Source organism: Caloenas nicobarica, chromosome 8 (genome assembly GCF_036013445.1).
Source record: "Caloenas nicobarica isolate bCalNic1 chromosome 8, bCalNic1.hap1, whole genome shotgun sequence".
NCBI lineage: Eukaryota > Metazoa > Chordata > Aves > Columbiformes > Columbidae > Caloenas > Caloenas nicobarica.
Window position 1 is genome coordinate 4856502 of NC_088252.1, and position 15483 is coordinate 4871984.

The 15483-nt window shown below is 43.2% G+C and overlaps 1 protein-coding gene across 6 annotated transcripts in view; it reads left to right on the forward strand.

The window, feature by feature from the left end:
- The window catches only part of INPP5D (inositol polyphosphate-5-phosphatase D), a 60441-nt gene extending 51429 nt beyond the window's left edge, over window positions 1-9012 (forward strand). For 5 of the 6 annotated variants that reach the window (XM_065639580.1, XM_065639581.1, XM_065639582.1 and 2 more), the window contains 8 exons: window positions 776-858; window positions 1909-1996; window positions 2752-2901; window positions 3671-3764; window positions 3999-4106; window positions 4743-5015; window positions 6591-7167; window positions 7965-9012. In XM_065639580.1, coding sequence (XP_065495652.1) covers window positions 776-858; window positions 1909-1996; window positions 2752-2901; window positions 3671-3764; window positions 3999-4106; window positions 4743-5015; window positions 6591-7167; window positions 7965-7967 — 1376 coding nt within the window. In that variant the 3' untranslated portion in view covers window positions 7968-9012. The remainder of the gene's footprint in view (window positions 1-775; window positions 859-1908; window positions 1997-2751; window positions 2902-3670; window positions 3765-3998; window positions 4107-4742; window positions 5016-6590; window positions 7168-7964) is intronic. The other variant, XM_065639583.1, reaches the window with a different exon arrangement.
- Window positions 9013-15483: the final 6471 nt, after the last annotated feature.

Sequence of the window (15483 nt, forward strand, 5' to 3'; positions counted from 1 at the left end):
AAATTTCTAATCATGCCTACTACAAATGATCAGGTGGTTTCAAGATAAAGCATCTGCATTATGCTAATAAAAATAATTTAGTTACCCTGGTTTGAAAAGAATAAGTCAGAGGATCAACTAAAAGTGAAAGGGAAGGTAGTGATTTGATGCTGTAAAGGGGACTACGTACCCACCAGTGCTGCAGGTTTTACTCCCTGTCCCTGTGCTGTGGGACTGAGTCTCGGCTGTTTATGTAACGCCAGCCTACATGACCTCGCTTTGGGTTTTTTTAAGCGATCTCCCATCACAGGACTGCTCCTCTAAGTGGGACAGCATGCCTTCGGTGTGCGCTTCATCACATTATCGCATGTCAGAGCGCTGTGGCAAAGACAGTTCCATAAAAGATTATTTTTTGGCTGTATCAAAATTTGCATAAATTTCTATGGAAACAGTGTATTACAAATCTTAAATTAGAATTTCAAAAGTGTGCTATCTTGAGTGGCGTAGGAAGAGCTGTCATGTTCTTATCCTCCAGTCCATGTATGCACTGAGCTTTTCAGTGCCAAGTTTAACTGTAAAATAAAACCATTTAACAATGCTCCAGTAAAATCACTTGTAAGTTTACTGTGTAAACATTCACCCAAAGCTCAGACTTTCAGCTTCTTAATACTTCTGAAGCGTGCATCCAAGTGGGAAGATAATTGTAGGCCTTTTGGAGATCTAGCATCTGAAAAGGATTTGTAGACAACGTCTTGCTGTCTCTCTTCTGTTGAACTCCTTTCTTATCACTTTGCAGGTTTTGTAAAGAGCCAGGAAGGAGAAAATGAGGATGGGAACGAAGGGGAGCTCGTGGTAAAGTTCGTCGATGCGCTTCCAAAGGTAAACCGGGACTATGTTTCCATATCCATATGAAAGAGAAGCCGTCCACTTGCATCCCATAAGCAACAATACATCTTTTGCTTATATAAATGTTACTTTCAGGAACGTGCTTGTGGTCTTGTTTACACTCAAAAGGGACTGTAAGAATGCAGGATGGGCTTAAGCTAAACAGAGCATGTTATAAGCAGGAAGGGCCTTCCTTGCCAGTGTACTTTCATCTGTATCAGGAATTTTGCTGGCCTGATTATGTCACTCAGGAGCATGACTTTTTTCTCACCTTTTTAGTGATCATAACTATGCTGACAAGTCTTTTAAGTAGGCCCTTTTTTTTTTTTTTTTTTTTTTTTTTAGTTTTAAATGGAAGATAAAACAGTTGTGCTGGAGTTTCTCTGCCCTGTGAGATACGGGCTTTTTTCTTGGTATTTTTGAGAAAAGTTGACTTTTTTATCCGTCTTAAAAAGACCATCAGTGGCCAGAAGTAGTGTTCTGCGTGTCAGTGTCAAAGACAAGTCCAATTTTTGAGATGGGAGGTGTTCTCCATTTCCTGGCATCGTGGGAGCTGGAAGAACTATCAGAGCTCTTGGATTTGGAGCACGTATGTGTGTCAGTGCCCTTCTGAATAGCCCAGAAGAACTGCTGACTTTGGAAAGAGTGCCTTACACTGAGAGACTGGGGAAAGACACTACAATAAGTGATTGTAACAACAGCCAAACAGATTTTTGGGAACCGACTGTAATCAGAGCCTGATCACTTCCTCCTAGAGCAATTTGCAGCCCTCACTGTAGGAAAAAACTGCAGCTCAGCCCAATGTGAGTGTGTGATTTGTAGCATTCTGTCTGCTGTGCTGGGAGCGAGAGTGGGGGCACTCCAAAAGTGTATAGCCTCCTACCACAGATCTCCAAACATCATGGAAGAGGCTGATCCTGGGGGTGACATGGTACCCTCGTGGTTTGTCCAGCTGAGGTTTGCTCATTTGAGACTGAGGCACAGGCAGAACTGTGTTCTTGTAGACCACCTATTGCACTGACCCACATTAACTTGTCTTTGCAGCTGACTCCAATCATTTCAGACCCAGAATACCTTCTGGATCAACACATCCTCATCAGCATTAAGTCATCCGACAGTGATGAATCTTATGGTAAGTGCTTTGCTCTGAAGTTCTGCATGAGTCAAAATCTGCTTAGGTTTTTCCGAACCGCTGAAAGAGTGGGAGAAAACAGAAGTCACTCTTATAGACTGAATATCTATGATGCTCAGACTTCTGATTTAGAATTCAATACATACAAAAATACATTGTGGGCAATATTTTGTGAGGTAATGATGATTAGAGGAATATGAACTAGAACCAACAATGTGTGTGAGCTTTACCAGCCCTAAAAGAGCAGTGGCTTAAAAAGAAAGAGCTTTACAAGAATTAAATAGGAGTCAGTCTGTTTAAATGGGTTTATTCAGAACATACAAATCCTGTTTCACTTGTGCTCACTTGACGCATTTCTCCTGGCTACAGAAAAGCCATTGTCAGTGCTGCTCACTTCCAAATTCTAACCAGCCGGAGACTGCCGTCCTCATCCACAGAATGCTCTTTGCCAAAACCCCATTAACTGGAATGGCAATCACAGGCTCACGTTTTCCTTACCAGTAATGGAAGCTCAGAACCCCGTAGTCACCTGCGGATGTCTCCAATGCCCAAATCCTTCACACATACGTGAAGAAGTGAAATGAATGCCCCTGATTTCTCAAGAGATGCTACACTCCTTACTGCAATCCAAAGCAGATTCTCTCCAGTAATCTCAGCCCTGTTGGCATAGTGAGAGTAGATGACTGACATGAGAAAGAGATTTCAATGCTTTTTTTTCTCAGTCCCAGGCTCATTGTCTCTTTGTCATCCCCTAGGGGAAGGCTGCATCGCCCTGCGAATAGAAGCAACAGAATCCTTAGTTCCTATCCATGCTGTGCTGACACACCATGGTGAGAAAACAGGGGTCTTCCAAGGTGAAATCAAGTTACAAACATCACAAGGAAAACAGAGAGAGAAACTGTATGGTAAGGAACGAGATCATTGCTGCAATGCTTGCTCTAGAGAATATCCATCTCCAAAGATTTCTGATAACTGTCAAGGAATTGAAAATTACCTTTGCAGTGCTTTTAGTCCCAATGAGGCAAGAGCTTTTGATACTGACTGCAAGGAGATTGAGTATTGTTAGTTCTCAGGAGTATACCTGAGCTCTTTCAGAAAGACACAGTAATTCCATTTGGGTTTTTGTTTTTCATCTTTCAAGTAAATTCAGCAGACTGAGAGAGCCCCCTGTCTGCCACTGATACTGATTTTATTGAACGGTGATACCTTATTTCCACTTGCAGTGGCCTTATGACACGGTGCTGAAGCTCTCCCTGCTCCATTCACTCTCGGGAACATCTGCAAAGAGCGTGTGAGGCTCTCAAGGAGCAGTTTCTCAGCTAAAAGATCACAGACCTTGCTTATTTTCACCTTGCTGCCTGTTGTTCTCTGTCAGAATACAAAAGCAGCCTCATGACACTTACTATTGTTCTTGATAGTAAAATGACCTGTATGTGACTGTTTGGGGGATCGTGACCTTTGTATTTCAAGATACACATTTTTTCCTATGTCAACAAAATGTGGTCTGTATTAGTGGGCAGTTGAACACATAATAGCAACAACCGTTTAAAACTGTCCCATTGTCATTCTGATAGACAGAGAGGGATGCCTTAATACAAGCAGTAACACAGAAAACTCAGGGAATCAGACTCTGAAGCTGCCAAAACACTCTTTTATGCCTTTTCTTTCCTTCAGATTTTGTCAAGATTGAACGTGATGAAATAGCTGGGCAGAAGCCAAAGAATGTCAACAACTTAGAGCCTGGCAAAGACTGGGATCAGACTAACAGGTAAAGGGCAAGTGGGTAAGTCGGTTACAGAAAACTAGTTGGCTCAATAAACGCTGAGCTGGGCTTGCTGTGGGAGCAGCATTGATCACCATGGGGAGCACTAGGACACTGCCTTTGTGGCTCTCTGGTCATGGCTGGGCTATGCTTCTATACCCCAAGCTTCAAAAGCTGAGAATGGTTAGTCAGACAGGGTCCCTGCGCCCCACTTAAAAAGGGCCCTTTTATTTCCAACAGAAAGTCAAAATGTACTCATCTGATGGCCAGAGAGGCAGCAGCCATTGCTCGCTATTGGGGAAGTGCTTCCTCTTCTCCAGACAACCCGGGAAAGGAGGATATGTTACGGTAATCTTGCTGCTTTACCTCTGCCAGCGCGGGGTGGGAATCTGTGCCCAAACTACCTGTCTTTTCCTTCCCAAGAGTGACAGGACGCTTCTGGGCAAGGCTGTCCTTTCACTCCAGTGTCACAGGCACATTTCTGTGCAGGCAGCGTCCTGCCTTCTGCCTGCTCGTTGATACGGGCACACCTCAACAGCCCAAATGTCTCTCCTGTTGTTCCAGCAGCATTTTCCCATGCTGTGCAATGCTGCGCAGTGCTGCAATTTGCCTCTTGTTTGGAGCTGAGCTGCTGGGCCCAGGAACCTGTAAAAGCCGCCAGATGTGGCTGCAGAAGCTGAGCGCTCTCTGCAGCCTGGAAATGGGAGCGTTTGCCACAGCAAGAGGAACTATTTGGGGCTGGGGGAGGTGGCCCTGACCCAGCTGCTTCATCCCCAGTGAGCCAGGGGAGGGAGGCACTAACAGGACTCCCACTTATTCTTCGATTCTGAAGCAGCACTGACAAAAACAAACAAACAAACAAACAAGAGTCGGTGTAGTGAATCTAAGCAGTCAGTGAGCACTAACTCCTTTGTCGCTGGCAGAGAGACAAAAAAATAAGTGTATTTATGTATTTATCTTCCTAATAATATTTCTTTTCTTCAGCAGCTCCACTCCCACAGACATCAGCAACCCCAACTACCTGGGGATGGCTGCTTTCTCTCAGCAGCCCTCTGCAACCAGCCAGCTTAAGCAGATCCCTTCACCAGACCAGCCACCTTCTCTCTGGAGCTATGAGCAGCAGCCCAAGGAGACAACCTCCATAATGGGACAGAGTCAGTCATCCTCCACATCACCCTCCTTGTCCCCTCTGTCTCCAAAACCGTCCCTCCAGCCTCCAGCAAACAGAAGCATTTGTAGTCGGGGTCAAGAATACCTGTGAGTCTTTGAGTTTTGCACTGGGGCTTGCCCCCTCTCTCCTGTCATTCTGCACAGTCACTGTTTCATTATCTGTATGGAGAGTTTAAGGTGCAGTATGTTCTTTCAATCTTTTATCTCTAGAATTAGAAAAGGATTAGTGAAGGACACAAGTGCAGATGTTGCATACTCAAAGAAAACTAGTGTAGTAATTCCTCAGACTTTTGTAAAAGGAAAGCCAAAAATATAAGTTTAATTTTTTACCCAGAGAAGGAGAAGACTACAGAGATGACTGTAGTAATGAAGAAGGAAAGGGAAGAGTGTGGCATAGACCGTTCCACTGGATGGGAAGGAAAGCTCCTTCACGTGCCATACATTAAGCACTTTAACTGAATTTCTGCTTAAACTGCCACACAAATGTCCAGTTGCTGTAGAAGTTAGTGTCCATGTGCGACATCTACCACAAGTCTGGATGCAGAATTTCCTTTCAGCAATTGACAATATCTCGTACCTACCAAACCTAGGAAAGGGATGGGGCTGCCCCCCCACCAAGCATGTGTATGCACTCAGTGTCCTCCTTCCAGACCTCTTTTTTGCAGTGACAGCTGCTTTCTGAGCCTGGGCGAGAGTTCCCTGGTAAATGTATGTAACACTCGATAAGCCAGAACTTGCAGAAGGCAGAGCTGCAAGCGCTGCCTCAATCTGTGACGTACCTGACAACACTTCATCATGCCCTCAGCTCTTTGCTCCTCCATGTACTGCCTTCCAGAAAATAGCTTGAAGCAAGAAACACAATTCATTTGATTGAAGGCATACACGTGCCACTCACCCCTATTCCATTCTGTTCAGTGACATTGTGGCTGATATTTCATGTACCGTGGTGGTTCTCCAGATGAAAGACTCGCCAAATCCGGTCAAGTCATATAAAACTCAGGAAACCTCCATCATCCCATGGTACAGCTGTGCTGTCATTCCAGCCTGAGCCTCAACTCAAATTGCTCAGCTGCGAATGTGCTATGGTTGTCTCACCCTGCAGTATAGAGCTAGTACTTACATACTGTGTGTTTGGGTGCATTAAGGAGTTTTATCCCTTCCCTAGGAATACCATGTGGCATTGGTAGCAAGAGGAGATTGACCTAGTTGTAAAATGCTACAGTGTGGTGTAAGCTCTTATGTTAACTGTCCAGACAGCCCTTTCAATCCTCTCTGCCAGATCAGAGGATTCTTATTAATATTTAAATTCCAATTTGTGCATGTCGCAGATCCATCAAAGCACTTTGCACAGTTTGGCTCAGTATCTTATCTCTGTTTAAAAAGAAGCCAAGTGTCGCTCTGACAAGACTGTAGTCCAGCAGGGAGTTTTTACAATACTATGCGTATCTGCTCTGAGGCGTCATGTTAATAATGATTAAAGAAAGTAAAAACAATACACAATTCTGTTCTCTCCCCAAGAGTTTAATTGTTAGTCTGTTAGCCCTTTGCACAGTCAGTTTAATTTTATCATGTTCATTTCCTATTAATTTTCTCTTTAAATTAACTGGTGTCTCTTGCCTGCTCTTTACAAGTCTCCTTTTTACACTGCTTTGATGACTGTAGGCCACCTGAACTGGGGAAAACCACAGCAGAGCCTTTGCTTCAGGAGGAGGGACAGCAAAAGCCAGAGATGTTTGACAACCCCCTCTATGGCTCTATGGGCTCCAAGGCCAAGGTGGCCGCAAAGAAGGAGCAGGACTACACCAAGGTTGTGCGAAAAGAGCAGCTGCCGTTGCCTGATCAGAGCTTTCATCTTGCAAAGTCACAGGAGCCCGAGAGCAGCAAGAGCGCCAGCAAACAACCATCACCACCTTTTCTGGTCCCCACGCAGCGATTTCGGTCTTATACCTGCTCCGGCCAATCTGAAGAAAAGAATACAGGTGAAAAGACTCAAGGCAAATCCAAGATGACTGTGTCATTAGAAAACTCAGCGCCGCTGAAAAAAATGGTCAAGCCGTCGAGGTCTGAAGTCAACCCGAGCCTCCAGGGCCAGCAGAACAAGCCGCCCCTTCCCTCCAAGAGCCGGGCGGTGCTGGACATGCAGAACTCCAAGGGCCGAGACTATCGGGACAGCTCAGAGCTGCCGCACTCTGAGAAGCACCGGACGGAAGAGGGACCAGTCGGCAGGACGACGACACCGGTGTGTTACCTGTGGGAGTGAGACAGGGTGGAAGTTTTGTTGGGCTGTGGTGTCACAGCAGAATAGTCCTAGAGTGATACTGGCTTAATCACTGTGCCCTGGCTCTGTATTTCCTACTCAAACTCAAGAGCACTGTCCCACAAACCTACAGGATGTGCAGAACAGGGGATGCAAGGGAGTATCTCAGAGCAATATTGCTGCAGAAGATGCCATGTTGTGAAACTGCGGCCTTCATTTTGCATGAAGTTTTAACTTCTGGACTGTTTAAGCTTGATGGCCAGAACAGGAATGCAAATAGTCAGCTACTTTGTTATTGCTCCTTCTGTGCTTATTTTGTTGTTTCTGAGAATGTCCAGACTTGGTCTGACAGCACAAATCTACAGTATGGGCTAAAAGATTTGCTTTACTGTAATTAACAAAAAGATGATTTGGGTTTGGAACTAGATGACCTTTAAGATCCCTTCCAACTCAAAACATTCTATGATTAGAAGTAGTTATCTATAGGAAACACTTATCAACTTAGAATGGTGATGTCTAAAAACAACACTGAACCCTCCACAGAAATAATCACACATCTGCTTTTCTGGGCTGGTGGTTTTTTGGTTGTGTGTTTGTTTAGGTTTTTTTCCAGAATGTCATGAGCTGGGTGAGAAGGAGTAGGGGAGGTCTAAGTAAACGGGTTTGGGAGAAAAAGAGACCCCACTTGGGCAAGCTGTAGGATTTTTTTTTTTTTTCTTCTCCATCAAAACTTTTAGAATTGACAATAGACAAGCTGATGTCTTCTCTTGTCTCTACAGTGAAAACACCATAGCGGATGGCACCCGAGGAGGAATCCTGATGGAAAGAAAGAAGGATGGAGATCACAACTTTGTTCACACTGATGTCCTCTGGTCTGGTTCTAAAAAGATGGGGGATTTTTATTTCTGAGGTTGCATCCCTCTCTATGATTATAAAAGTGTTCTAGGCTGAGAAGTTTATCCTGTGTGGCTCATACCAAGAGAACCCAGGACCACGATACCAAAGGCAAGTTAGCCTTTCATAGTGTCACTTTGGTACTCCTGTTAGGAGGCAGGTGGTTAAGTACATGCATTAGTAAATGTTTTGAAAAAGAGGAAGGTACGGTATAAGGACCAGGAGAGAGAAGGGGTGTATTTAAGGAACCCTCTTTCTACAAAAGCAAATTTTTTATTTTGTGTTACAGGATTCCTATTAAAGAGTGGTATGTAAAAGAAAGCATTTTGAAAGCGGTACATCTTCAAAAGCACCTCCTGTCCATGGAGCAAGGAGGTAGGGGAGGGCGGGAGAAGAGTTTGAATAGCAGATAGTGATGAATGTCACACACTGTCCACAGAGCCAGCTCTGCCTCTGGTGTGAGCTCCCAGGCTGCAGACGTGTTATTCGTGCCGAGTGTGAGGGCTGGCCCTTGGCACTGTAGCTCTTTTTTTTTTTTTTTCCTAGCAGGATATTCTTTTTTACCCCTAACAAATAAAGGGCAATATCAGAACTACATGCAGAGGTGGGAGATGACGCAGTGTCCATGGGCAGCCTAGGAGTACAGCTGCCTGGAGGGACGGACAGCTGTCAATCCAGCCTGTCTTAAAGCAAGCACTCTGCCGTGGAAGGACACTGGCCGGCTGGTTGTGTAGCATTCCTAATAGATTAATGCTGACCTTACTGTACACTTTTGTTCATTGACTGAGAATGAATAATGTTAACATACTTGTAATTTCTGTTATATTCATGTTAAGTATTAATGCCATGGTTACAATTAGGCTATGCCTGTTTGTGACTCAATTGTTGCTATTGTTTCCATGTTGATTACTTAAAAATAATAAAATAGTCACCTTTCTGATCATTCTTTACTGAAAATTCAGAGCTGCCTGCCACACGATTCAGCGTTAGCTGGGTGTTACACCAGAAGAAACATCAAAGGCACCAGGGTGTGCAGGGAAGGTACAATGCCGCTGCGATATTGCAACTGAGGATGCATTTGTCTGTGTGCACAAAACCTTCGTGATACAGCTGGTTTAAAAATTCTGGCACCTGTAAGCAGGTACAGTTACTAACTGTACGAGTATAGAAAACGTGCAGTGATTTTACTGGAACAGAAGAGGCCAAGCACAGGCTTGTGAGAAGGGATGGAAGGGGACAATCTGTAAAGTAGAAATGTTTTTAAAAGAGAGGTTTTTCTGCCATGCAGGTTGGAATTTCAGGCATTATCACTGAAACATCTGGCTCTCTAACCCACGAGTCAGCAAGGCAAGCCATGAACTTACATTCCTTCTGCTTTATTCAACAGAATCCTCTCCATGTAATCCCCATAATTCAATAGCTGTGGTATTTCCCTGGCTCTGGGGAGCATTTCACTTTTCTATTCTAGATTGCAGGAGAACTTGTGTGGCCACAAAGTAAAACCTTCCTGGAACAGGTGAGCTTTCTGTCTGATACGGAGAGTTAGATCAGTTCCTGCTAACTGTGTTGTGTTCTTAGATGTTTGGTGATGGAAATGTGACAGGATTTCTACAAGAAGTTTTTAACTTCTCAACCATGAGACAGGCTCAGATTCCCAGTGTTTATCCACTGACTTCCTAAGCTGTAGAAAATAAAATATATTCCCCAAAGTTTGCAAAATGAAAGCTTGATATAAAGCAAGGATAGCTTCTTGCAAAAAATATTCTCCTAATTAGGAATACTGCTTAAATTTGGCACAGATTTGCAGATGAGCAGAGTTTGAGAAAACTGGATTTACTAAGGTATAATATAACATCCAGGTACTTGATCTGGCCTGTCCTTTAGAAAGATGTCTTGCTGGGGGAGATGAGAAGCTCTCTGCCAAGTTTCCAGCAGAAAAAAAAATGCATTACTATTCCCACGCTAAAAATGCATTATTTACCCAGCTTGAGAGCTGGGTAAGAATTATCACTTGTGGCTCCAAAGAGAGTCTGAGCTATTGTCTATGACAGGAATGACAGCAAATGCCACCACACTTTCTGCAAGTGGAAAATGTTCCAAAAAAAGGCTCTGTAAAGAGCTTTCTGAGGCCTCTGCAGAATGGAGAGCTCTCAGCTGAGCAGCTCAGACATGGAGTGGCAGAGATGGGCTGGTGCAAAGTGCTGGGACACTGCACAATACTTGTCTTTGTGGTAAGAGCAGCTGTACCGTGAGGTGGCACAGTCAATAATGCCAGATCTGAATATTAGAAAACCAAATTTAACAAATAAGTCTTGTGCTTATGCTTGTTTTGTTTAGTTTTTAGTTTGCCATGAAACCTTTAAGACAGTGTCTACTGGTTTTACTGCCCATGTCCTGAACCAGATGAAACTGGGACTGAACACAAGCTGCTTTTTTCTCTCATGTCCCTGGACCTATGACTCTCTTGACAAACCAGGCACATTTTTCTGCAATCTCTATTATCGTCCAATTAAGTTTGTACGGCCAGTACGAGTAGAAGACATGAAGTGAAGGGTGTGAAATGTCCAAAAATTCTACTGATTTCCCCCAGATGTAGTACCTCTCCGTAACCTTCCGGCATCCTTTCTTTTAAGTTCTTAAAATAGCTGCAGTCTTGGTGTACTTATTTCCATGGAGACCCAGCTGTCAAAAATGCTTTAAGATCCCAGCTACAGGATGTGATGTTATAGAACACAGTAACTTTTAAACCCCCCGTTTCCTGCCTGCACCTGATGCATCTGACGCAAACTGACTTGTCCTCTCAGCTGTAAAACCATCACAGGGTGCTGTTAAAGCTTTTCCCAAAATGTTGCAGTGGGCTGTACGTTTCCTTCCTGGTAAAGGTAGGGTCTTACAGAAAATGGCTCAAAGAGGAGAGAGAACAAAAGGGAAAGAAAAAAAAAAAAGATGAGTTAGTCACTCCAAAATAGCAAGGTGATAATTTCAATGTTGTTAGAAATGATGTTGCTTAGATCTCTAGTCTGCTGGGGCCAAGCGCTCTTTTCCTATACAGGTTAAAATTAATCATTTGGTCAGTATCCTCCCATCTGTTTTTAAAATGATGTTTTTTTCTGAAATCTTTGCCACATTTTTCTGTTGTCCTTATGACTGCACAATTAATTTCATCTCTATTGTAATTGAAGGGATGTATTATACAAAAATTGATTTACTGCCACCCCCTGACAAAGCTCCTAATTTTTATAACATGTTCCTACTTGTGTATGATTGAACTGTGAGTGTCAGGACAAGCTAACTGACCAGGGTGACCCAGGGCGATTCGCAGAGATCTCCTAAACTGATGGCCCCAGGTGGCAACAAACTGGCTGGAAACGCACAATCTCCAAATACTTATTTTTTTTTATTTCCCTATTCTCTGCATGAGGGAAATCCACACCTTCCCCTCTAGGACATTTGCTAAAGAGACTCCATCCTTACCCTTGTTTTTTGTATCCCATGACGATAACATGAATCAGAGATGCATGAGGACAGTTTAGGTGATGGCGAAGGCTCCTCTCCATCTGCAGGAACAATCGACACTTTGGTGCCACAGTGTATGTCAGCTGCACCAGCGTGATGCTTGTTTTGTTGAGGTATTTAATGAAGGAGTCGATGACTTTCCCTATTTTCTGTGCACAGCTGGACCCATGTCTCGCACAGCTGCTCACATCTGCACCCCAGAGGTGCTGCAGCCACCAGCGCACCTGAGGAGGGGGCTCGCTGTGCAAGTGCTGCAGAATCCAAATAGTCGTTTCCACGTGCCGAATTTCCCTAGCGCAGAAAAGGAGTTAGCCGTAGATGTACAAGATGTTCTTTCTATATATATAAGTAAACATCAGGTTTATATTCACATGGATATGAAAAAGATCTCCTTTCTAATTCCACAGTGTGCGCATGATGTTGTTTCAAATGTGGCTCTTAATAAGAAGTATTTTAGGATTGCATTTGTGCTAAAACTTCCAAAGTCTCTCAAAAATTCTTTCACAGTTGAATCCCAGCTTGGCAGAAGAGAGATTTCTTTTTACCTACTGTAATTTGCTGTATTTTTTCTGATGCATAATGAGATAATGCTTTATTTCATTATGCATCACCAAGTTTCCCTGAACTTCTGTTCTCAGCTCATTACCATTATCCTGTTTTATTAATTTTATTTACAGATTATGTTTTGTACTAGCTCCCAAGTCAGCTAAACAAAAGGTAAATTAAAGATGCAGAGATTAATTCAGCTCTGCAGAACTGTCCACTGGCTCACAATGTCCTATGTATGAATCCAGTCTTTATTGCAGCCATGGTTTATTTTTGTCACAATTCTGCATTATTTGATTTCAGCTTCCAGAGATGAATGAAAATTTTGCCCAAAAAGACTCAGTTGCTGCAAACACATGGAAGGGCTTAAATGTATCCTTTTAGATCAAAAATAACTGACATTCTTCTGTAGCATTCTGAGAACTGTGATCAAAACTCTGTTCTCAAAAATCCAGTATTGCAGGAGACATCACGAAGACTGGCCATGTGCGTTTGCTGAGATTTGGGGGTTGGACTAGATGATCTCCAGAGGCCCATCCACCCTCAACTATTCTGTGCTTCTGTAATTTTATTTAAATGAAACCATTCTGTGCCAGGGACGGTAATCTGCTACACATTACAGTTATTATTAACACTTTATTGCATTTTTTTCCAAGGTCTGGACTAGGTTACATACAGAATAAATTAGTCTCTCATATCATAAAGCATTAGATTATATTATAACTAATAGAGATAACGATGGCACACAACAGGAAAGTAAATTTTGGGTGCAGGAAGGGATGAATGGATGAAGGAGATGGGGTCCAGCAACAAGCAGGAAGGTTGCAGAAAAGCAAGTAGAGACTTTGTGGAATGAGAAAGAATCCAGCAGAAGGGAAGTGGGTAAAAGCCCTCTCCAACAGAGAAGGGAAGAAGGAATGTCAGTAAAGAAACTGGAAAAGAAACAAGAGACCTTTGCAACAGAAGGGATGAAGAGTTAGCACAGAAATTATGTCTGTTCTGTACTTTACAGCAATTTGCATCTTCACAATTACAGCTTGTAAACACAAATTAAACAGCCAGATGTGGGAAATGTTCCCTCTTTTCAAATGCAAACTTGAAGATCCAAAACAACGCCTAATTTGAAAATGGAGCTTTGAATTTAACTTGGCCTTTGGGAGGGGCGCTGGTGATCAGCATCTTCCCAGAAAATGAATTTTGCGGTTCTAAGTCAGGAAGCAGTAAAGGAAGTAACTGAATCTGAGCACCAAACTTCAGCCTGGCAGCGGGTCTGAAGGGAAACGTCGCATCAGAAACTCCTCCACTCCCCTTTGAGCAAGGATCCCTTTCATCGCTTGAGTGTCAACCACAACATGGCCATCTCAGCACAGAATCTCCAAAAAATTAGGCTGGAAGGGACCCTGAAGGGACCCGTGCAATCCGTTCACTGTTCCAGCAAAGGGTAAACTACAAAATTTGTCACAAGGTTTTTAACTGGCCTTGAATCCCTCCAGCGTGGGAGTTTCTCATCTTTCTCAAGCAGTCTGTTTCGGAGCCTCACCAGCCCTTCCTTATCTCTAATGACCATTTTTTGGTGGACTTGAAGCCCTTTTAGTCTAGTCCTGTGCCCCGTGAACAAGCAGATCAGGTTATTGGCTTAATTTTCTGACGCATTATACTAAAATACTGCTCTCCCACTTCCCACCAGCCTCTCCCTCTTTAGAGCACGCAATCCCAGCTGCCCAAATCTTTGTGCCAATTCTATACATTTTGGTCATTCCTGCTAGGCTACGTCAACACACAACCACAAACAGGCACACCTGGGTGCAGGAAAAGGTTGTCCTAGCAATTTTTATCTGAGGGTCTGTGACCGGTACAGCGCACATTCGGCTGTTCTGCCTGCCCCAGTACGAACCCCTCCAACAGGCATGTAACGTCTGGCTTGTGACCTGGTAAAGAACTGGCCCTCACGGCAAGTGATCAGCGAAACATCGGCCTTTTCTGTGTCTCCACACCATCTTGCATGCTTGCTGCAAGTGTCTCTTCCTTCACAGCTGCTGACATCTGGAATTGCCTCCCCGTGTTTTCCCCGCCTGTATCTGCTGAAGGGGCTTTTTTCTCCTTTGCCTTTTTTCCCCTGGACGCACAACTACCAAACCCTCTGCGAGCTTTGTATGGGAAGCAAAGTTTCAACCTCCGCGGATGTAGAACACAACATACTCTTATTGAAGGTATAGTTTTCACTTTTTCACTGTTGTATGAGTTTTCTTACAATCATTACATTTGCTAGTTGTCTTAATTTTTTATTTCCAAATTAGACTGTTGAACAAGTTGGCAGATTTTAATGATGGTGCTAGCAGAAAGGCGCGTCAAACAGAGAGAGAAGCCAAATTTAGTCTGAACGAGCTATTTTATCACGTGTTCTTGTAACTCTTGTTGATATAAAAGGAGAGCAAGATGACAGATGATGACATGGAGCAGGCATGTGCTATTGGAAAGACTGCCAGAAGCTTAAGCTGAATTTAAGAAGAAAGAGGAACTTTGTATTGGAGTGGAAAAAGCATCATTAGCAGGTATTGTTGAAAAAATCAGGATGGCCTGCCCACTACGGAAATTGTAGATTACAGAGAGGTGGACATCTTTAACATAGTGCAATTTGTCCGAAATTCAAACATATACAGGTGACAATTAACTGAAATCCTTCCCTTGGAACAGTCTAGTATTTATTGTAAACAGTAAAACATAGACAGTGTTACCAGTAACTCATCTAAGTGTTGAGGACACACTTCTTTCTTTCTTTTTTCTTCATGCCATTTCTGCTCACACTGATTCTTTTTCCCGCTCCACTGAAAGAAATAGCAGACACTTATTTTCTCCCCTGGTTTTAGTGAGAAAAGCTTATTCTTAAAAATGAGCTGAAGGGTTTTTCTTGGAAAGCCTGAAAGAAAGCAGGTGGTTGGCAATTCAAAGGTAGTGAGAGACTTTGGGGCTGATTATGTATTAAGGACAAGGTAAAAGCCTCAGGAGAAGAGTAACTGAGTCTGATCCCTGTATTTCTGTATTTTTGTCTTCTCCCTTTTTTTCATGTTTCATGTTTGGTTTCCTCTTTCTCTGCAGAAGATTAAGATGAAAGGATGAATTTCTCTCAGCACTGCCCTTCAGGAGTTCAGTAATTATATCCGTAGAATTAGGACTTTCAGCTTACAGTTACAAGTAATTTTATGTTTTTAAGTATCTACTCTGATTTTATGATGTATAAGCAGGAAAAAAGTAGGCTGTGTGCTTACATGTGGCCAAATTAGTTTTGTAGAGAGCATGCATAACCTTCTATATTGTATGTTTGTGTATTTGATAAGACAGAGC